Source organism: Ascidia mentula, chromosome 1 (genome assembly GCF_947561715.1).
Source record: "Ascidia mentula chromosome 1, kaAscMent1.1, whole genome shotgun sequence".
NCBI lineage: Eukaryota > Metazoa > Chordata > Ascidiacea > Phlebobranchia > Ascidiidae > Ascidia > Ascidia mentula.
The window spans coordinates 20,550,239-20,572,366 of NC_138566.1; the positions used below are offsets into that span (position 1 = coordinate 20,550,239).

The 22,128-nt window shown below is 38.9% G+C and overlaps 8 protein-coding genes across 9 annotated transcripts in view; 4 read left to right on the plus strand and 4 right to left on the minus strand.

Annotated features, from left to right (window-relative positions):
* LOC145893541 (calcyphosin-like protein) overlaps positions 1-22,128 on the plus strand; it is a 35,573-nt gene that overhangs the window by 7,504 nt on the left and 5,941 nt on the right. The gene's annotated exons all lie outside the window — the stretch shown is intronic.
* On the plus strand, positions 386-2,909 carry LOC145908536 (beta-1,3-N-acetylglucosaminyltransferase radical fringe-like). The gene is made up of 8 exons (XM_082995834.1): positions 386-745; positions 846-894; positions 1,106-1,148; positions 1,615-1,677; positions 1,743-1,866; positions 1,978-2,078; positions 2,254-2,419; positions 2,489-2,909. Exons 1-8 carry the CDS (start codon positions 461-463, stop codon positions 2,621-2,623), a joined length of 966 nt encoding a protein of 321 aa, XP_082851960.1. The 5' UTR covers positions 386-460; the 3' UTR covers positions 2,624-2,909.
* On the plus strand, positions 4,021-9,746 carry LOC145898685 (uncharacterized). Its single transcript, XM_082987239.1, has 14 exons — positions 4,021-5,174; positions 5,239-5,376; positions 5,434-5,546; positions 5,625-5,819; positions 5,876-5,950; positions 6,309-6,397; positions 6,699-6,846; positions 6,972-7,129; positions 7,276-7,414; positions 7,474-7,624; positions 7,697-7,780; positions 7,862-8,349; positions 8,477-8,704; positions 9,017-9,746. The coding sequence occupies exons 1-14, from the start codon at positions 4,055-4,057 to the stop codon at positions 9,161-9,163; spliced, it is 3,273 nt and encodes a 1,090-aa protein (XP_082843365.1). The 5' UTR covers positions 4,021-4,054; the 3' UTR covers positions 9,164-9,746.
* On the plus strand, positions 9,872-10,906 carry LOC145889267 (uncharacterized). The gene has a single exon (XM_082980197.1). The coding sequence runs from the start codon at positions 9,905-9,907 to the stop codon at positions 10,904-10,906; it is 1,002 nt and encodes a 333-aa protein (XP_082836323.1). The 5' UTR covers positions 9,872-9,904.
* LOC145901314 (uncharacterized) lies at positions 11,121-13,008 on the minus strand. Its single transcript, XM_082988942.1, has 5 exons — positions 12,876-13,008; positions 12,693-12,803; positions 12,487-12,628; positions 12,136-12,272; positions 11,121-11,975 (listed from the first exon to the last, which is right to left on the minus strand). Exons 1-5 carry the CDS (start codon positions 12,918-12,920, stop codon positions 11,721-11,723), a joined length of 690 nt encoding a protein of 229 aa, XP_082845068.1. The 5' UTR covers positions 12,921-13,008; the 3' UTR covers positions 11,121-11,720.
* On the minus strand, positions 12,974-17,100 carry LOC145901298 (transmembrane protein 19-like). Of its 2 annotated transcripts, none has more exons than XM_082988929.1 (9): positions 16,660-17,100; positions 15,542-15,659; positions 15,376-15,489; positions 15,171-15,302; positions 14,924-15,053; positions 14,739-14,869; positions 14,097-14,205; positions 13,778-13,869; positions 12,974-13,422 (listed from the first exon to the last, which is right to left on the minus strand). In XM_082988929.1, the coding sequence occupies exons 2-9, from the start codon at positions 15,642-15,644 to the stop codon at positions 13,256-13,258; spliced, it is 978 nt and encodes a 325-aa protein (XP_082845055.1). In that variant the 5' UTR covers positions 15,645-15,659; positions 16,660-17,100; the 3' UTR covers positions 12,974-13,255. The 2 variants fall into 2 exon arrangements, with proteins under 2 accessions (XP_082845055.1, XP_082845050.1); XM_082988924.1 differs by having other exon boundaries at positions 16,639-17,100.
* Positions 16,158-18,402, minus strand: LOC145901322 (adipose-secreted signaling protein-like). Its single transcript, XM_082988954.1, has 5 exons — positions 17,718-18,402; positions 17,445-17,548; positions 17,258-17,389; positions 17,107-17,196; positions 16,158-16,753 (listed from the first exon to the last, which is right to left on the minus strand). The coding sequence occupies exons 1-5, from the start codon at positions 17,849-17,851 to the stop codon at positions 16,644-16,646; spliced, it is 570 nt and encodes a 189-aa protein (XP_082845080.1). The 5' UTR covers positions 17,852-18,402; the 3' UTR covers positions 16,158-16,643.
* Positions 18,878-22,012, minus strand: LOC145908644 (uncharacterized). The gene is made up of 4 exons (XM_082995964.1): positions 21,821-22,012; positions 21,210-21,333; positions 19,703-20,715; positions 18,878-19,535 (listed from the first exon to the last, which is right to left on the minus strand). Exons 1-4 carry the CDS (start codon positions 21,833-21,835, stop codon positions 19,182-19,184), a joined length of 1,506 nt encoding a protein of 501 aa, XP_082852090.1. The 5' UTR covers positions 21,836-22,012; the 3' UTR covers positions 18,878-19,181.

A 22,128-nucleotide genomic window follows, 5' to 3' on the forward strand; every position in this document is an offset into this window, starting at 1 on the left:
TTTGAACTGAGCAGGAGACTTGCAACTTATGCAACCGATTTCAGAAATTATAAAATAATAAGAATTGTTTTTCTAGCACATAAGTTAAGAGAGTTTTTTATTGCAACCAACGTTTCGTCCACCAGACATAACCCTGAGGAAGTTTGGTTACAATAAAACACTCTCGTAACTTATGTGCCAGAAGAACAATTCTAGTTCATATAATATGCCTGGTAGCAAGAATATATGGCACTAAATTATAAAAAAGTATCGTCGATGCCAGGCAATTACGACGTTTACAAACGTCCAAACTAGTGAAGAAGATGGATATTTGTCTTTTGACAAACCAAGTAGAAAATGTTTTAGTGGCTTGTTTAATTTGTGACTGACGTATATGCTTAGATTTTGAGAAAATTTGAAAAGTCTTTGTCGTTGAAAATCAAGCACAATGGGTCGGTAACTGTTGCTAGCCATCGAAGAAATGCCTCGGGGTGTAGACATTTGTCTTGCCATTAGACGTCGAACCGCCCTGCTGTACTTTGTGGTTGCCGCAATCCTATGCATTTTATGCTTGGGTCGAATTGCCGATAGAGAAACGCGATATCGTTCTTCTCCTCAAGTGCAAGACAAATTTTTGCATCGTGTAGAAGAACAGCAAAAAGAATCCAATTTTATTTTTTACACTGTGAAAACGAGTAAGAAATTTCATCGCAGTAGACTCGAGGTGATATTGCAAACCTGGATCAGAAAAGTCAAAGGGGACAAGGTAAAGCAACTGCCAAAATCATACTTACGCAGTTTGTAATTCCTGTCCCAAAATCCAACAAAGTATGTGCAAATGAAATAATGTTTGATTTGATTTTTAGGTGATTTTTGTCAGTGATGGGGACGATGCGGATTACGCGGAAAAAACAGGTAACAAATGACTACAAATAGCTACATTATGATCTAGAACTAACCACTTAGCCTACATTGCCAATGTTCAAGTCGTCTTCCCAGATATTGGCGACATAAAAAACTTATTGTGAAAACATAATTCCGTGTTTAAGGTAAAAGTATTGTACCTCGTTAACAGGTATTCCGTCCCAGTAATGGCTTTGGATCATAAACTTGTATCATATTTTAGGCCATCGCATGATATCAACGAACTGCAATAATAGCCACTCTAGGTAAGTCAAAATGCTTAGCCTCGAGAAAAAGAATATTGCAGATAACAGTCTTATGTTTTTTTTTCATAGACCTTTTCTATCATCAGTTAAATCAACCAGAAACCTGTGCCATAATCATAAACGTACTATGTTATTAGCACTATGGGCTAGAATTTTTGTTCTCATAATTATTACCCAGTCCGTGTCTAGCGTTCCAAAAATATTGAATTATTCCAGGAAATTTACATACAAAATTTTTAACAATGTCACGCTTTTCAGCTACCTTTTCAAAATTATCTTGGTATAAAATCGATTGTTTGGTTTACCAGTTATGTAAAAACAAAAATATACCATCTGCGATACGGAAACACCAACTATATCACATTTTAGTGATCAAATCGAAGAACGATGTTATTTCTCCTTTGATTTTAAATCCTGTTTTGATTTGTTGTTCTGTAATACCTTTTCAACATATTTTGTTTCTTAGGCCAGACCTTTGCTGCAAACTCGACATGGAATTTACGGTCTTGACTAAAACGAAAACACCAAAGTATTGCTGTTTTGCGTTTTTTACGTAAAAAAAATACGTAAATTACACTGATTTTACTTGTTAAGATGGTGGTGCCACTTTGATGACGACACTTACGTAAACGTTCCTAACCTTAAAAAGCTGCTTCGTAAATACGATTGGAAAAAGCCCTGGTATATCGGAAGAAGAAGTGTGGATCATGACATGAGGGTAAAAGAAATGCTGGAATGACTAACTGATACGTCAGGATGTGGCAAACACACCCAACAAAGAGTTTCTTGTGTAGCTTGGAGCTGCATTAAAACGTAGAAATTTTTTTAGGGGTGGGTGGACGGCAAAAAAACTCTGTATAACTTTACTCATGGAGGAAGTGGATTTTGTCTAACCTCCGTTTTGGCGAACAAATTGAAACCATGGATGGGGTATGTGGGTTCTTTACAAGGATACATACATTGCTTTTGACCTTAGAAGGCATACTGTTTGTGACTTATGTCTAGTGTGATTTTGGTTCGCAAGTATTACCTGGAAAATTGAGCTTGTAACTTTTTTCTACCTTTGGCTTACTTATATTAATGCAAATGTTTATTCTGATGTCAGGGAAGGCAAATTAATGCAAAACTGCGAGAAGATGCAAGTTACTGATGACTGTGCAGTAGGCTTATTCATTACCAACCTTCTCAACGTCACAATCACTGGGTCCACTTTGTTCCACTCGCACAGAGAACAACTAAATGCATTGCCTGAGAAGACACTGGACCGACAAGTTAATGCTTTTCGTAATTATGATACTGGTTGATCGCTTCATGTCATATATTGATTTTTTTTCATACAGATTTCCATCAGTTACAAAAACAAAAACAGGATAAAACTTGACAAAAAAATTGCTAGATTTGATGAAAAGGAAGATCCAACCAGGTTTTTGTCATTACATTGTCTGCTCTATCCGAAGGACGAATTGTGTTTTTGAGCCAGTCAAACTCCGTTGACAAGAAAAACAACAAACAAACAGTGCAAGATTTTTTTCGATTTTTAAGCGAATTCGCGCGTTTCAGATCTATTAATTTTCCAGGCAGAGTTATAATGTTACATTTTAGATAATAGCTTTGACAGAGAACTTGTTCATATAATGCGTTTTTCAGTTTTGGAAATTGTTGCATTTTTCTGTACGACAATAAGCAGTTTTATCCTATTTGTTGTAAAATGTCGAACAAAATTCGGACAACAAGTTTGGAAAATAAATGACGGCTCAGATGCCTGACCACCTCAAGTGTGACAATGCAGTTTCTGTGCTCAGTCTGAACCCCGGTAGAAAATTACCGGAAGTGAAGTAGACATCAGCCTCAATCAAATCACAGGCCCTTCGGCCGCCAAACACGTCGTGGTTTGGTCCTTTGCTTTGCACAAAATACATTACATTGTGGACTTAAAAGCTTGTTTATTTATTGTTTTAGTGCAGAGTTTGTAATTTATTGTATAAAATGCTATGGCTCCCTTGGTGGAAGAATGATTTCCTAGTTGTCGGAGGACAACGTCCGGGCAAAAAGCAACACTTTACATTTCCAAGTACAGCCCTCGTCCTTGGAGAAAGACTGGAGTGGGTGCTTCACTATGTGACTCGTCCCCACAAATCCGACTCTTATTACACGTTAAATCTGCCTCAAGTGCACGCGGTTACAATAACGTAGCCGACAGTCGCGTTGGCCCTATGTCAATGTGAAATTCACGTACGTACAATGAAGAATTTTTTTCCTGGCTGTGACTCTGACGAGAGAAATGTTCATGGCGGTTTACGTAGAGTGTTCTCGAAAATGTTGCGGTGAGCTACAGTTTTTCAAGCTGAGAGTGACAGTGTTTTCAAGCTCGCGAGATAGTGCAGATAGTCCAGGCAATTGGAGTAATCTTTCACTGGAACAATAAGGTCGCATTTATTCCTTTGTTGTTCAAACAAGCCTGGTTGGTGTGTTTTACTGTGCGGGGCGAACAGTCCTTACCCCGAACCGCACCACCGACAGCTGACACCGATGAAACAATGCGAGTGGACAGGTTTAGTTTCAACAAACTCACACGAGCGTAGCGAAAATTATGTCCTACCTTCTTTTGTTAGTCGTGTAATGTCACCGATTCACACGCATTTACAAACAGCTTTGGAATTTAATACAAAACGCCAAAGTGGTGCAGGCATCCATCCTGCTGCGTATGTTGCGAAGATGTTCATTCGTTTAGCACAAGTGAGAAAAAGGCCGAGGTTTATAGGTAAAAGATACATGATCTGCGCCTCAGCCAAACAGTGTTTACTGTCGAGGAGTCAAAGCTTTTGGCCATTGTGTCGTTTAACCCAAAACACTGTGTTCATTTAGAGTGAAGATTTAGCTTTGTTGTGAAAACTGTCTGAGCAGAAATGGTTTCCCTTTGTCTCACTAATCCAAGATTAAATGGAATGGCGCACAAGAAAGAGGTGACTGAAGCTACCACACAAGACAGAAAATGGCAAGAAGAAACCGAGCGTGTCAAACGAGACAACAGTAATTTTGTTCCAAACATTCTGCAACATGATCGGGCTCCCCGCAGAGGAAACATAGGACAAAGTCACAAAAATAAAGGCGATGTAGATAAGCCAAGCAAAGTGCCATTAGCTGGTCAAAATGCAGAGCATACCCAGGCCTATTTTAGCAATAGCGTGATCGGCGACAAACGAGAAAGCATGTTGAAAACGTTGCAGGCAATGGGAAATTTGCCACGGCGAAACAGTCGAAATCGTATTCTGCCATCCACTCAATACAACACCCACGTAACAGACGCAAGGACTGTTCCATACCGTGTTCACAAGTGGAGACCTAAAAGTGGGCGAAAGCAAAGTTTACATACAAATACTGAACATGTTATTGAAGAGCTCGAATCTACTGTTGTGGATTACAAACGAAGGACTTTTCATGATCGAGGAAAGGAAAATTATTTGCCGCCGATTTATACTTCCAATAACGTTAACCGCGCGACAAGAAATTACAAAAAATTGGCGACTGTACTGGAAGACAAAGAGGGACAGTTTTGTTATTGCAGTCGAACCCGCTTTGCAGGTACGGCTAAACATGATGACGACTTGATAAAGAGGTTGCGAAAAAACATGCAACAGATCGCACGTGTAGATACGCGATTACCTACGGATACCGAGGATAAATTCAACGTGTCTGAGTTCTCCTCGCCGGAAATTAAGTTTGGCGAAGGCCATGGAGAATTCATGAATCGCGAACACAGGATTGCAAAGTGGAAAAAAGAAAACGGAAAAAGGAGACGCATCCAACTTCCTCCAATACGCCAAAAACTAAGAAGAAAAAAAGTTTTCGCATCTGACAATTCTCGTGAATCGACAACGGACAAACAACCACCTGACACGCGATTTAACACACGACTAGTTGACAAAAATACCACAAAGGTTAGTTACCAAACATCAGTTGAAAACCTGAGAAGGAAAACTTCTGCTGACACGGATGTGTTTGATTCTGTTGTAATGGACAGCCAAGGTATGATTTAAACTAAAAAAATTAATCCCCTTTTCCTTTTGGTAATTCCAAACATATTCATTAGGACTTAGCACTGTTGCCGAAGTCCCTAAGGCAGACTCGCCGTCCAACAAAAAAACTCCGTCTACCGTGACTATACATTCACCCGCTACGGCAAGAAACATCAGCAAGGATGGTGATACACCAGAATCAGATGCCAGTAGTAAGTAAACACAAAAATTTAACTTACACCGTTAATCTGATGTTAATTTTGTCAAAGATGCCATCAAACAACGTCGTTTGCGACGAACAAGGACATCCAGGACATTGATTTCAAAGTCTGATGGCAGAGGAAGCCCGCAGATATATCGATATATAAAGCCATCGAGAGTAGTAACATATTTAGTTCTATTGCTTGCCAAGTTTTGACCCAATTCAGACATGTAATATGAGCGTTTTTATGTTATTCAGGACAGTCTCATGTGGAAGTGGCACGTTGCAGCTAAACTAACGATATGGGTGGCAAGACTTTGTCGCGGTCATCACGTGCTGGTGGACGATCAATACAACATCAAGAATGGTTCAGATGTCGGGAGTGAATGGACAGCGGAAGCAGCAAAACGTGAAGTTTTATTTGACGTCACAGACTACAAAATGAAAAACCAGGTATTGACCCTCACTTGTTTGGTACAAAGATCAACAAGAAATAAAACAAATTTCAGCTGAGGTTGTCGGATACCACCAGACGCATATTGACTTTGCCCTCGAACAAACGAACGGATAAGGAGATAAACCTGGTGAGTTTTTAAGGGCACTTTCGGCAAACGGTTTACATACCGACAGAGTCCATTGTACCGCGTACTTCATGTAACAGCGCACTCCGGTTGATAAACAACTCAGGGAAAATGGATGCTACTTGTGTTGACAAATTATTTACACAATCTCAGTTGCCTAGCATGTGGTGGTCCAACAAGGCCCTCACTTAAAAGCGCACATTTTCTAAGTAGTCGTCAAATAAACCTTGCGTTTACTTGAAATGAGAATAAAAACGAATATATAACGTAAACTTTGTCGTATACGCGTTAAAAAACAAGGAGAATGTCGTAGACAAAAGCTTTTCCTGACCCTGTGATACCTTTTTACATTTTCCCGCAGGTTCAAGCGGCTCTTCGAAATATCAAAGCTGTGTCGGATCACTCGACAGCAGTACAAAGGCAGATAGGGCGCCGTGGATACTTTGTCGGGTAGGGAACATTTTAAGTTTGTTTAGGCACAATGAGTTGAGACATTAGGATGAACCTTAGCCGTAACCGCAGCCTTTCAAAGGAGCTGCAAAATTGTGTTTTTTAAGGAGTGGGTATAAATACACAACCCACAGCTGCTGTTTGACGACACATCAATCATAAGGACATAAAGTAAACAATCGGAATTATGAAGGTTCGCTTTCTCAATGAACAGATTCTGACCGTGACGCAGTCTCCCTATTTGCTTATTGCCGACTTCGCCCACCGTTTTCTTAAGGTGACATTTCGCTTCTTGCCGCAGCTTTGACGCCAAACGCGTTGTTGTGCGAGAGGGGCGACTCCCGTTAAATTATTACATCCTGTTGGCCGGATCCGCTGTTGTCATCAAGGAGGATGAGTCGGGCAACACCAACCCAGTTCAATTCCTAAAGCGTGGAGATGTGTTTGGAGTATGAAACTTAAGGAATTAAATCTTTTTTTAATAAACATCCTAGTTGTGGCAAATGGTTATTTTTATACGTCTAACAAACAATGACTTCTAAACACTTTGATAAAAGTGAACTTTACTATACAGGAGCATGAAATACTCGAAGACGAAAACTGGCGTTGGAGCATAGCAACAAGCGGTTACAGCGAGTTTCTTGCCCTGGATCGTGAAACCTACCGAGAGATTTTTATTACAGGGGGCGGCGGTGGACTTTTGACAGACCCCGATAGAGGAAAGTTCTTACGGTACATTAAATTTATACAGCCGTTAATGGACGCAAGTTTCATTTATTTTGTTTTCATAAACATGTTAATTTCTGTTAATTATTTAATTTCAAAATACGGTGTTAATTTCCACAAGTTTATTAAAACAAACAACTATTTTCACCAAGGTCTGTTTCATTACTTAACCAATGGCCCACTGAGTTATTGAACGAGAATCCAAACCGTTGCCTATTTCGATACTTCAAGCGAGGAGCACTTCTCGTGAAAGACGACTTCAATACGGAATGGATCTACGTTGTCAAATCGGTATATAGAGCGATGTAAATTGTGTTTTTATTTAAATTCATATATTTTTTAATTCACAGGGCAGCTGCTCCGTAATGAAAATGTTGTTGGTTGAGAAGAACCTCAGTAAGGCCAAGGTTTTGCAGAGAGCGAAGGAGGAGCAAAAGTTTAAACCGGATTCGAATTTGTCGCCACGTCTTGTAGAGAAGTCGGCTATTGTCAGTGAGGATGGTGAGTAACAAATACATTGGCGATTGTCGAAAGTTTTTAATTTGGTTTGAATGTTATAATTTGAACCCGAAGATCACCTGAAAGCTTTACAAGGAAAGGAGGAAGAGGAAAGAATGAAAGCGAACGATGCAAGCGTTTTTCAACAACTTGAAATGAGTAGGAAAATATTTTTACACCTACAACAGACTTGTGTGAATCCAATAATTGTGCTTGTATACACTTTGTCAACTTCTGTAGGTACGGTTTTGAAAGAGCTGAACGCTGATGTAATGGGATTGTCGACATCGCCACAAGCCAACATGGACGAGCTAGACCATCAAACCGAGCTCCCTTTATCTTCTTCACGAAGTGAAATCAAACACAAAGTGAACAATTTTTCCGCTGAGCTACAGCAAAACATTGAACCTCCCATTGGCCTTTCTAAATATATACAAGAAAACGGCACAAATGGATTTAGGTTAAGCCGTCATTCCGACAGGCATCCGCCCCGTACGCCAAGCCCCATGAAAGCGGCCTATTTGAGAACTGGAGTCACACCTGTACCCAGCCGCATGTCAATGAATACGACTGGTGAAACACAACAACAGGAGGTTTTAAACGTTACCGCATCTCTGATTTCCGCGGAAGAAGAATTGGAAAAGAACAATGGCGCTACTTCTTTCACCGCAAACACTGACGAAGCGCATAAAGAAATGGATCTAAACAAATACTTTGAAAGTACATTGGTATGTTACAGCCATCTTTTAGTTTCTTAAACACCCGAATGTCCTTAAACCGTTTTAACAATATGGCCTGATTAATACTCGATACATGGTTGATGGACATTTGAGTAACCTCAGCTTACTTTTACAGAGTCCTGCACTTACCACTAAATCCGTCACTCAACGTAACCTATTTCAGCCAACACACATAAACGTACGTAAGCTCACCAAGGGCGACGTATTTGGAGTTGGCTCGACTTTGTATAACGACCAGCCGAGTTTGTCGTTGGTGAGCAACGGGGCCGAGTGTTTGATGCTGAACAAAAGGTTCTATCTTGAAAATGCAAACGAAGAGTGCATACGCGGTTTACGGGAAACAGTAAGATTTTTGTGTTTTGTGTGTGTATGAAAACAATGTGTGAAATTTAAAAAGAATATTAATACCAAGAATACACAGTATTTGTGCCACCACCTGGCAAACTGTTTTTGGAACAACAAAAGCTCCACACTATTTTGTGTACTTTTGGCAGTAAGTTTTGCGCATATTCTCTGCCCTTAAAATACTATAGGCTTTGAGAGCCAGATGTTTATCAAAGATTCCTTCGGGATTTATGCCACGGAATTTAAAAATTTGTGTGACTTATGCCAAATGCTCACAATTAGGATTAATAATAAGTTTATTCCAAATTAGCAATACCCATACCCAACTGATGAAGAATTATTGGAGCAACACTGGCGATTGATGACTTGGCGTGCTTACCAGTCAGAAACCATTGACGAAGTGTTGGAAAGACAAAATCAGATGCGACAACATGCCAGAACTCAATCCTTTATCTAGATCAGTGGTTCCCTTTATCTAGACCTTTTTGTGGTCACGGACCCCTTTTATAAAATCACCCCTTATGGGCCGTAAATCCCAAATTGGGCACCACTCATCTAGATGTTTATACATTGTGCCTTTCTTTATTAATGCAATGTTGAAGAAGTTTTGTCGTGCGAAATTAAAGTATAAGTATGGTAAACAATATTCAAAACCATAGCAACGAAAAAAATTCTATATTTCTATGGTTTTAAAGAAGTTTTTTTGCTGTAATATCTAACTCAACAAAGAAAACTGTTGTATTTAAAAAATATATTTTTCACTGCTTAAATCATATCGCCTTTTTAATGTTGTTTGGCCCTGAGTAAGAAAACCGATAATCAATTCGAATCGATAGTTCGCATCAAACAGCACAATGAGTTTAAAAGTAAAATCAATGAACAGCATGTAAAAAAAACAGATCACAAAGGATAATGAGGTAACAATGGCTCACTTTTACGTCACAAAAAGCTCAATGAGCTTTGGAAGAAGTGCTTTGTGTGTGTGGTTTTGCCCGAACATTGTGCTGAGCGTTTGCAACAAATAAAAACAAAGGTAGGCTTATTGTTGAACAGTATTGGAACTGTAAGTTATCTAATCTATTAATATAGAACAACAAAGTGTGATATCTTACCGTGAAAGGAGTCCTGTATTCGTTTATTACATGGTGTATTTTGTAGGTAATTTGCGATTAGTGTAGCTTGTAGGTCACTGAACTCGATGTACACAGCATTTGACTTTAACAGTAGCGAGCAGAAAGAATTCATTACAAAACTATGCCATGTAAGTGACTCTTGTGGTTCACAAGAAAGGGAAAATAGTGAAGGAAGAGAAAAACTAGTTGGTTGGACAGATGAAGAAGCGACAAGCTCAAACCACAGAAGTGTATTTGAAAAACCTAAACCCAAACAGTATCACAGTGAGGGAGGTGATAGGTCTGTTAATATTTTGACTGAACCTCAAGAGAACAGTCACCGCGCCAAGAAAAATGCCGGCAAAGTCGTTTTGCTGTCCCACATGCCATTTTGGAACAAGATTGAGGTCCCTGACCAAGTTGTGAATAAAAGCATTAGTTCTTCCTCTGAGGATCTTTCCGAAAAAACAAGGCACAGGTTGCAAAAGATCGCTGGGCCCATAATAAGATCACAATCATACGAGAGTGATGTATCTCAGGCAATGTTATTTCCATCGTCAACTACCAGTCTAAAAAGATGGCGCAATACAACTGTGTTAAATGCAAACAACTTGTCCCTTGACTACAAGTTCTGCACACCCGACTACTTTCGTGCAAAGGAAAATAATAAGAAGGTAAAGGTCAGCAAGTCAAACAAATGGTCGGCAAAGCTACCGCCGCTGCAAGCTAAAAAATCACATGCTTCACACAAAAAAAAGGAACAGTTCATCAGCATGCGTCTTCCACAAGTTAACGACTCACCAGAGTGCTCAAAGGTCCAGACACAACAAGGCTGGAGATTTAAACCGATTGTGCCTTTTACCGAAAAAGAAAGCAGGGTGGTGCAAAAGAACAGAATGGTTACGAAGCGGAAGAAAAATGCATTAGGCCATGTCACAGCGATTACCGACGGTAATTCACGACTTGGAATTAAACAGTCCTCGATAAGTATGTTAGACAGAAGCCGGAATGGAAACGAGAGCATGGTTGTTCTTCCCAACATATCCAGGTTAGCAGCAGCCATTAACTGTTTCGATGTAACTAAATAAAAAACACTGTTCGTTGCTCTTTTATTCCCTTGTCCCAACATTTCTTTCCATAATAAAGAGAAAAAATGAACAACCGCGTGCGCGCAGATGCAAATGTTTTTCACAAAAAAGTTTCTTAACAAAATTAGTTGCAGGCTTTCGGAAAAGTTGTACTTTCTAATTGATGCTAAAATGCAACGTAAGTGTTCTTGTTACAAAAATCAAACAATGTTTTTGAGGACATGATAAATTTATTTCTTTTGGGCAAAGGTAATTATATCAGCACTGATTAAATGTACAAATCTTTGAACAAAACGAAAAAAATACAAACTATGCTTCGTTATTTTAAAAGAGAAAGGTTCGTACAAGCATACTTACCCACAGTTACATGGATAAAACTTACGTTAATGTACCACACACCACAAAGGTGCTAAATCAATACGCTTTGTTCATTACGAACCATATTTTTTAAATTCAGAGAAAAAAACAAGACCATGAAGTGTTGCTAGACGCCGAAAGCAAAGCATGTGTAATACGCAATAGCTGGCATAAAAATGGAAATGTCAGACACAGAAACACTTGTGCATTAGGGACAAAGTACAAAAAGTTGTGTATGCCTCTCGGCCAAAAACAAGGGTTGACATGATAAAAGGTGGTGGATGATATCACATGTTACTGAATAGCCACAGTAATAATTGGAAAAGCACCTAGTCTTACAAGTCAAACAGTAATAAAGGCTGAGTGATATAAAAGCAGTTTTTCATAAGCATCTACTGAAGAGGCATGGTTTGCTAATAGGCCTTTTCTCCTTTAAAACCTTCCACAAAAGCAATTACTATTTTGGGCTTCGACCCATAGTAAAAAATTCGTCGTTTGGCCTGATTTCCAAAAAGTTCGACAGTCTATTTATAAAACCGGTCAGAGAAGCGAAGGCAACAATATCCCAAGCATCCTCTTTGTCAATGTCGTGCTCAGCTAACTGGTTCAAATACTCTTCTGTCACTGATACGTTGGATGTCACCGCCAAAGTGAATTCAACAATCGCTTTTTCGCGCGGGTTTAGTTGGTTAGTAGATGGGTTAACAGCCACCTGCAAACAAAAACCTCAATGAGTATACAAGCAAAGCACCTAGAAAAACTGCTTTGGGTGAAAAGCAACTTTTATGCGGAATAAGAAAAAAATCCGGTTTGTAGAATCGTTTACATTTGCATCATATCTGCAGAGGCAGTTTTTCTTGCAAACCACATACCGCGTCGGCCAAAAATGAGTTTCTAGATGCCAACCGATGGAGGGCGCTGTGACTGAGCACACAGTAAACACATTTGTTGTGAGAACTAGCTGCAATTCCAATCAGTTCGCGCTCACTCCGTCTAAGTTTGGAGTTTTCTGTGAAGAAAATTACCACCGTTAGAAACATCAGAGAAAACTTTACCCATCGCCATATCAAACGATGCTGTTGGTTGGTCAGGGCACAATACCTATTGATGCATTCAACAACCATAGCACGGTTTAAAAATAATTTAGCCGTTTTTTCGTAAATCTTAACAACAACACATAGTACAATAACTCGGGCGTATGCTGTCAAATATATCAAACCCACTTGTGATGGCGTCATAAAGCTCAAGATAACTTTTGAATTCATCGGGTCGGTGAGCTAGAGCGTGAAAAAGATTTGGGATAAAACCAACCATGTCGTCCACCTTGTACATGCGCTCCTGGACGTGTATGGGCAGTTCTTTTACCTGTAAATAAACATGTGCGTCACTGCAAGGCAACAATATATCGTACCACAACGTATGCCTGTACATTGGTTATTGGATATCTCGAAATCGGCGTTTCCATGTTGGTCCTCGGTTTTGCGTCGGTTTTCATTCCGACGACAGACGATCTGTTATTTGCCAGCGGTGTATTCCGCGTCTAAAAGCAAGGTAATGGCGCCAATGTACTCGAAACTGCTAAAAAATAAAAAAAATTGAAATTTCTACGTACCTGACAAGCAAGTCGAACAAACGCGTTAATGTCAAATCGGCGCATGATGCCCGAATCTTGTTAAAACGCAAACAACCTATATTCCTATTAAAACACACCTGAAACACAACATGACCGAGCTTAAATAGGTAACACTATTAGGAATGTCATGGACAAACAAGAATGCAAAAACAGAGACGTGCAAGTTGATACGCAACATACCATTTTTTTGTGAAATACATCAATGGAAAAATGTACATGTACATGGAAACGACAACCAAATATTTGATGAAAGCATACATTTTTAGTGGTTTGAAGAAGGTCATACAATATTGGCATATGATTGGCAACAAAAGAATAGAAACTGCCCTTGCTACAAACTTTAAGCCCAAATTTTAAATTCACATAACTGTGTAGAAAATATACACATATAACACTGGACATAACAGCGCTGTGGCGAGACAGGAAATAAAGTTAACAGCATGATTGCTGAGAAGGTTCACACCCGAGATGTGCTTAACCCCAGGTGCAGGTTTGCTTAACACGGTTTTCCTTTCTTCATCAAATCCTAAAACAGCATATTAGTTAAATAGTGTTCATACCAAGATGGTCGCTGGCACAAGCCTTTTCTGATCTTTTTTCATCTAAACAGGAAGCAATGATGACAGGAAACGTTTTGGGTTTTTGCCATTGACTTTGTGGTGGCAGCTATTGCCTTGGATTAACTTACCTTTACACTTCAAAACAGGCTATATACATATATAATACAGTTTGCATCAAATTCTCAGACTGTGGCCAGAAAACTTGCACACAAGGTGAATTTTTTAGAAATACAATTATTCCTCGAAACATGCTTGCAGCCAATCTATACAAATCCATCCTTCAAATGTAAGTAATGTTACATATGAAAACACCTTTCTCACCTGAGTATTGCACTGTTGCTCCTAGAAAAGAATCCAAAGTAGATCCGAAAAATCCAGCTATCAATCCTATCACTATCAAAGACCACTGCATACTGTGAAAAAAGTTGGCCTTCCACAATGACACAAGTAAAACGAACAATAAATGCCTTTGAAAAGGGCATGGGGATGTGTACACCAATGGTCACCATGCACAATACCTACACTTTATTTATAAACTGGAAAGACCTGTGTAACATAACCCATGAAACATGATCTTAACAACACTTGTTGGTTCAGCCATGTTTTGGGAAAAATTTAAATTGTTGGTAATTATACTAACTTCTGAACATCGGAAGTAATATAGTTGGTGATCATAAATGTGCAGCCAATGAAACCGCCTCCAACAATGCTTGCAAGTGTTCCTAGCGCTGATACACCACCGTTGGTTCCTAACAGTAAAAGCATACTTTTGGCTTGTAATCAGGGGCGTATGGCTTGCGCAATTGTGTAACGTTATGGAACACTAGATGCAAGTTACTGCTTTCAAAGTTTAACAACTAAACTAATTGACTTTCACGCAAAGAAACCGCTTGTCATTACAACGTGGCCACTGAAAAACGACGTTTCGTCCGTAAACTGACGAAAAATGACACTTGTTTCGTAACAATGCAACATGTTTGGCAACAATGCCAAGTGTTGGTAACGATGCTCCCTATTTGGAAACAATGGCGAATGCAAGCACGATGCTGTTTTTAGGTCAACGTCAAAGAAAATTTCTGGTTTTCACGCGGATTTTGACAAAAAAATACAGTGGCGTTTGTTTAGTTATCAAAAAAGACCAAAATATTTCACAATCGGACCCCCCCCTGGATACGCCCATGCTTGTAATTACTGTGTGTAAAAATGAAAATAACACATACAAGTATTTTATGGCCCAAATTAAATTACAGTAGCAAAGCATTTAAGAAAACTTGGCGCTCACCAGCTGGGACAGTTTTTCCTGTGGTTATCAGAATGGAAGTAGGAGGACCAATAGCAGAACCAAACTCAGAGGCCCAGGTGTCGCCACAAGCACAAGCAATGGAGGAAAGAACAGCAATGGTTAGCCAAGAACTAGCAGAAGCAGACATTTAAAAAATATACCATTGTAATATTTCATGTTCCTACCTGGTGTACAGGTAAGGATCGCTAAAACTAACTGGTGTATCTCTACATCCAGCCTCCATAATGTACAGCAATGCCATGCCAGTAGGTACACCACCATTATTTAAAACATTGAGCCAATTCCGGATGGTTTCTACAACAGTTCAATGCACAGTATTTTCCAATAGAACATTTCAAAAAAAAATCAGCTGTAAACCATTAGATGTAATTTAAGTATTAAAATGTTTTCATTGTAAAATTCAAAAAATACCTTGTCCAGAATCCTGTTTTTCTTTTCTTTCTGCCCGAAACTTTGTAAGTTTGGAACCAGTATAAAAGAAGAATAGCAGTGACACAATGAAACTTGTATTGGATATGGTCAAGATAAAACCAACAATAACCGCTGCAATAAAATGAATTTAAACATCTATCCTGCAATAAATAGGTAAAAATAGTATCTCAAAAAAATTACTCACCAGCTACAATGCCAGAAAGTGATAAATTCTTTTTTCTAATTTCACGGATAGCAAATACTGTGGGAACTGCAAGAGCTGCAAACAGTCTTTGGGGTGGGACAACAGTTATACCTCCTAATAGCAAATACCAAATAATTTATAAGTTAAAACTGTGTTATCCATATACCTATGTGTGTCCGTATCGTTAGAGAAAGTAGCCATGATGCAACAATAGCTGGTACCAAAACTGTAGCAAAAGCAGTTATTACGGCAGATATGCAATTTATCATTTTTTAAACCCTACTCTGAAAATAAATAAGGCAAACATTAACAAGGCTAATAGCATTTCTGTCCAATCATTAATCAAACATGTTTGAGGTAAGGTTTGGACAATGTTTCCACATCAATTATTAATATATCACAGGTATGCACTAAACAGTGCACTAACAGAGTAATCAAAATGAATGTAACAGACTATCTTAAAAGGATCAAGTATTTTGGCAAAACACATGCAACATTGGAAGTTTTAAGGGAACTTTCCTGGCATCATGTTTGTCATGTGCCATTTGACACAATTGGTTTGCACAGCGGACCAAGAAAAGTCATGGAAATTGAGAATTTATACAAAAGCATTGTCAGTAACAACAGAGGGGGATTTTGCTTTGAACTGAATGGACTTTTTCACTGGTTGTTGCAACAACTTGGTTTTAACGCAATCATTTTGCAAGCACAGGCCTATTTGGATGGAAATTTTAGTGGTGACTTTGGTCATTTAACCATACTGGTAAATACATTGCAATCAAGCTGAATTATTGTTCAAACATTTTTTTTAACATACTTTTTTGACAGGTTACATTTGGCATGGCAGATCGGTGGTTAGTTGATGTGGCAGTACTACCTAACCCCATCAACCTGGATGAAAGCACTGAACAAATAGCAAAAAATAGCTTGTATAGGATAGTGCTTATGCAGAGTAGCCATGATACTTACTATTATCTGGAGAAGTATAAAAGACAAACAGTTTCAAAAACAGGTTAAAAATGGACATGCAAATTGTCATAGGTTTAAAGCAGTAAATAATTATAAAAATGTCTTACAAAGCAGAAAGCAACTTGGTTGAAATGGGTGATAAATTGGAAGAACTTTCAAAAAAGTTTAATAGCAATAAACATGCAGACAGCAAAAGCGGAAAATGGGAATACAAACTGAGATTCCATACAATTCCAGCAAAACTTTGTGATTTTCAGGTGAATTTACAAAACTTTGTCAAAAAAAGAAGCTAACCTAGTTCAGTAGTAGCAATACCTGGCCAAATTGATACAACATATTTTTTCAGGAAATGATGGATTTTCATCAACAAAGCCATAACAGTGAGTTTGCCCATAATAGTTTTTGTGTTCTACACAAACATTCTGGGTTTATTGCTCTGTGGGGAACGACATTAGTGCAAAAACATTACATTGACCACTATACAGAAGTTCTCTGTGCCGTAAACCTCTGTGTAAACAGCAATGAACAAACAATAAGAGAAGTTTTGGAAAATGTTTTTATGGTCAAAGTTTCATCTAATTTAGATTTGCATCAAAGGGATCTGAAAAAATTACTGTAATACATATTATATTTTCAGAGTTAAAAGTGACTGACAAATGCATGTATAATTTTTATTAATACAAAACACTTTTTACACTGTCAGTGTCTGTATAGGTATGTTAGTTACTGAGAAGAACACCAAACACATTCATTGCTAAAAACCTTGCCAATCACTTTGCTCAGATTCATAATCCGCACAGTGTTCTATACACTTTATCCCAGATTTTAGGGAAGGGGTTCCTTGATGCTTTCCTGAAAAAATAATACAATTTTTAATAACGATACACAAAAGCAGTATTTGTAGATTATGCACCTAATATTTCCATATGCATGCAAACCGTAATGGAATTGCTTTCTTCATTTTCTGCTGATAAAACAAACTTTTCAATAACAACACCCTCCTTGTGTTCTGGTGTGTACTCAACAAAAACAATTACGCCAGATTCTACAAAGTCAACATTAAAAGTTTGAAAATGTTTATATCATGTTATATAAAGTACCTTTAAATATCAATTGTTTTACTTCAAGGCCAAGTCCTTGAGAAGAACACACAACATTTTCTTGTAGCACAATTTCTTCAGGAATTGTGAACTGAATTGAGTATCTAAAGTTTACATGTCTCCAGCTTACTAAATTGCAGATAAACGAAAATAAACATTTATGAACATAAACAGAATGCACACAGTTAGTAAACCAAAGTAGCAACACAATGCTAATTCACTTGTTCTACATTCGCCAAATAATATACGTATAAACATGCTGTAAACACAAACCTGTTATGAACTTTAAGAAATCCAACGTTTACATCTATCCTTCTTGGGTATTCTTTGGACTGAACAACTGTAACTGAACTGCAATCGCTAGTCTCGTCAACTTGAAAAGACACACCTCCTTTCGAGCGAGGCATGGTTTCGTCAGTTCACGTTGTTATAATGGACCAAACATTCTTCCTCCCAACTATTGTATTGTTTAGCTTGCGTGCTGTAAAGTACAAGTACAACTGAATGATCCAGCATTGTATTGTATCATATCAAGCGTGTAAGTTTATTGATGCATGATGAGGCCCCGTTCCGCATGTGAGATTAACGTTTCAAGTAAGCAACACTAGTATAACACGGATTTATTTGCAAAGCAAAAACTATACGTCAATATTATGAAATTACAATTAAAACACAATTGCTTACAAATGGTTAAACCACACGTTAAATCTTTAACTTGTTTGTCTCAAAATCCTACAAGAACAACTTGTCAAAGGAGATGGCAACATTCGTCAGCAGGAACTTCGGGCATTGGATTCCGAATGCGGGATTTTCTACCACATTTAACAAACACTTGTTGATATTGTTTTGGCGGCGTCATATTTTCAGTACCTTCTTTGGAAATGGTGTTTGCTTTGTCAGATTTTTCACAAATATTTTTTACTTCCATAATTATTTGGTCAAATTAAAACTCATTTATTTACCTTGTACGCTGCACAAAAACAATTTTTACTAATGTTTGTAAAACCATAGCAGACTATACCAAAGACTATAGGCTACATGTTTGCACAGAGCTCTGTGCCTTTCCTTAGTTCATACAATGGCCTATGTAACTCAAAAGCCTTTTGAGCACCTAAACACATTTTGCGGTACAAAGCACGTAAACAGCTCTGTAGTTTCCTGTTTACAATATATGTAAAGCCCTGCTAAGCCCATGTCGCGTTTGTAAGCCTTTTTGGTTTTCGGTTTCGCTATAATACAAACAGCGTCGTATGATCAGTTTCGTATTTGAAAAGCAAATACGTTCGCCTGATGCTGCATGCATATAACCTATCATGCGCCTTGTCGTTGTGTCGAGGAGACACAAATCAACATATCAACAGCATTTTTTAAAGCTTAAATTCTCATTAAAGCAATTAAGTTGTATTACTCTTCGTTGTGAATTAAATCGCCTTTGTATATTCCAACGCAAATTTTATGTCACTTTAATAGTACACTTGTTGAGCCGGCGCGAACCACAACAATTAACGCACCTGTGGTTCGAACTTGAGACTATGAGTCAAGCACTTCATTTCAGGCGATCAACCACGACAAAAAATGCATACACACAGTTACAATAAAGGTGATAGACCCATGCCGAAGTGTAACTTCATATCATTAGGATATGTAATGACATATTGCCATCAGTTTAATTACAAAAAAAATGATAGTGAAAGTGACACGCAGCGTGTATATTTTTTGTAACAGCACTTTTTGTGTTCACATTAACGCGCAACAACTTTTTGTAGCTTTTCCCTTTTTAGCCGGTTTTAGTGCCTCTTCGCCACGGGAAGTTCCAGGAGCGGTTTCGTGTTGTAGAGGTTGCGTTTCGCTGGCTTGGGCATTGCTTTTGTTTGCTGATTCCGCGCCAGGCAACACGTCTGTTTCTTTCTGCGAAGAGCCTTCAGGTTCGGAAGTACTCGACTTGCCATTTTGCGATGTCCCGGCTTCAATGGCTGTATTTTGCGGTTCAACATATGGTTCTGATTTGCGATCTTTCGACTCTTGTTGTGACTGTTCTTTGACTACTGTACTTAAAATATCCGTTTGGCATTCTGCTGTTTCAGCAGGTTTCTGTAAAACAATGAGATGCAGAACAAAATACCTGTGACGGTAATAGTTTATTTGTTTGATATAATGTACCGCATTTGCAACAAGCTCTCAAGACTTAAAGAAGCTAGTCGCAAAATCCACACAAGCGTCATATCAACACTAAAACTAATGGAGGTTAAGACCCTTACGTTGTCAATTAGTTGCGCTGTTTCCTGAGCATCGTCTATTTGTGTTTCATTTTTCGGTTGGACGTCAAGTACTACATCTGGCGGTGCGGGAAGTTCATCTTGTGCTTCCTCGTTCTGGAGCAGCGGAGGCAAAGGAAGATCCTCTTCCATTGAACCCCTCAAGTCAGCGGATGGTGGTGGGGATGGCAATTGGTCCGTATGTAGTATGTCTCCGGGAGGACTTGGAAGTCCCTCAGGAGGCGATATAATTAAGCTAGGAGGAGGGACGGGTATTGTCGCTTCTTCGGTCTCTTGCAAAGAAGGAGGAGGGGGCAAGTCGACTTGGACTGCCTCTTCATCTATAGGTGGTGGCGATGGAAGATCTGCAGGCTGGACATGGTTTTCAGAGCTCTGGAGCATATCTTTGGATGGGGCAGGCAACAAACTTTCTTCAGACGTTTTATCGAATTCATCGTCAAGCTCGCCTTTATCCTTAGGAGTTTCTTTGACAAGCAAAAATGCATCCTGGATGGCAGATTCCGCAATCTTTTCTGCTGTCACTCGTATTTCGTTTTCTTGAATTGCTTTTTCTTCATCAGTGACAGTTTCGGGTGACGTGTTATTTTCCGATTTGTTTGAACCAGCATTGCCATTTACCTTTTCTGATCCCTGGGGAGTATCTTGGTCATCTATTTGACCCTCTGTTTGCAATATTGTGTTGATTGGCAAATTTATATCCTTATTGTGACCGTATTTGGGTGGCATATCTAACGAATTATCAGCCACGTCTTCCGCATAAGTTAGAGGAGTGGAAAGCTGTTCAATGTCATCGACGTGTTCTTGTGCATCGTTTGTAACGCTTTGTCCGTCCTCGCGCTCCGTAATGGAAGAGATTGAACTTTTTGTAAGATCAGGTTCAAAGGTATCTGGTAATCCTTCATCGGAAAGTTCAATAAGATCATCCCCGCTGTAAGATCCATCTTCAGTTTCGGTGCTTTCGGCTTCTTCGGCGCTTAATAGTTCTGCTCGATTTTCTGCAAAATGAACAATTATGCACACATAAATCAGGCTAAACGCCTATTCAGTTCTTGTTAACTATGCTTCAAACATATTGATTGAAAATGACCTTAGTATAGAGACACAATCTAATTTCCGCTGAAATCCGGTCAGGGCATTGGGAGAAAAATATTGAAAATCGATAGGTGTACTGTCGAATGCAGGCATGGGACCCGCAAAACATCTGTGCACTTTTCCTGAAGTATGTTTCATAATTCATGAAAATGCGCCTCAGGAAACTACACGATACACCTCAATATATAATATTGTCGTTAGACAATATATCAGCAACGCGCGCTGCAATACGTAGTTAAAATAATATGTTAATAAGCATGCTGACCGTCAAAAAACGTCGTTCTACCTTTGACTACCAACAAACAAACAACAGGAAATAGCTGAAATGTCCGTGCTGACATATTCCCTCGAATCTCTTACGACAAACAATGCCCTTTGACAAAAAAAATAACCGTACGTTTATCATCCATTGCAGCGTTGTTTAGCTGACTTAATAAGTTTGCTTCTTTTTCAGTAACTCCGCTCTGTACTTGCAGGGTGATCTCGAACGTTGACAAAGGGCGAGCAGCTTTTGTTACTCTCTGTAAGCAAATAAAACAAACTATGTTTGTTGACAAGTTCATACTTGCAGCGTCGATAATACAACTATTTCGCTCTGACTTTTAAATCGTCACAATTAAAACATAAATTAAAAACTCTGCTTTCAGTTAAATAGTACTTAAAAATGGATATTTGTGATGACAAACATCTGTGTACTACAACTAATACTGCTTATACACACTCAGCTAGGAACCGTCTTGCATACGAATGTTGCTTATGCAGATAATCCGCACATTTCCAGAAAGGAAATGTTTGGAACATCTGTTATGTCTGGCTTTGTCATGCATTTCTGTCCCCAAAGGCTCGTATTGATCCATGCCTCTCTGGATGACTGTTATCACAAACAAGCGGCGATTTTCCAGAAAGAAGGCCAATACGCAGAGGTCTGGTTAACCTTCTCGTGGAAGATCCGCCCTAGGTTTTAAGCCGGTCGCCAGGTTATCACGCAACGTGCGGAAGTTTGTTTACCTTTTTAGCATCCATCTTGTTTCAGGATCTATGACCTATAGTGTCCCGAGAATCGTGTTTTAACTGCAGATCGCCGTTGTTGCACCTTGACAAGCCAACTGTCTCACCAATACAATAAAAAGGTAAAAACGAACATAAAAATTGCAACCTGGTATAAAGTTTTGCTGCAGACTCAACCGCCCTTTGATCTACGCGCGTGCTGCTTATTTTGAAAAGAAAGTTAGCTGACCTAACTTCCTTGCTATAGATTGTTGCAACGACTGGAGGTTGCGATAGGTACTATACACTGGTTTGCCATACCGGATTTT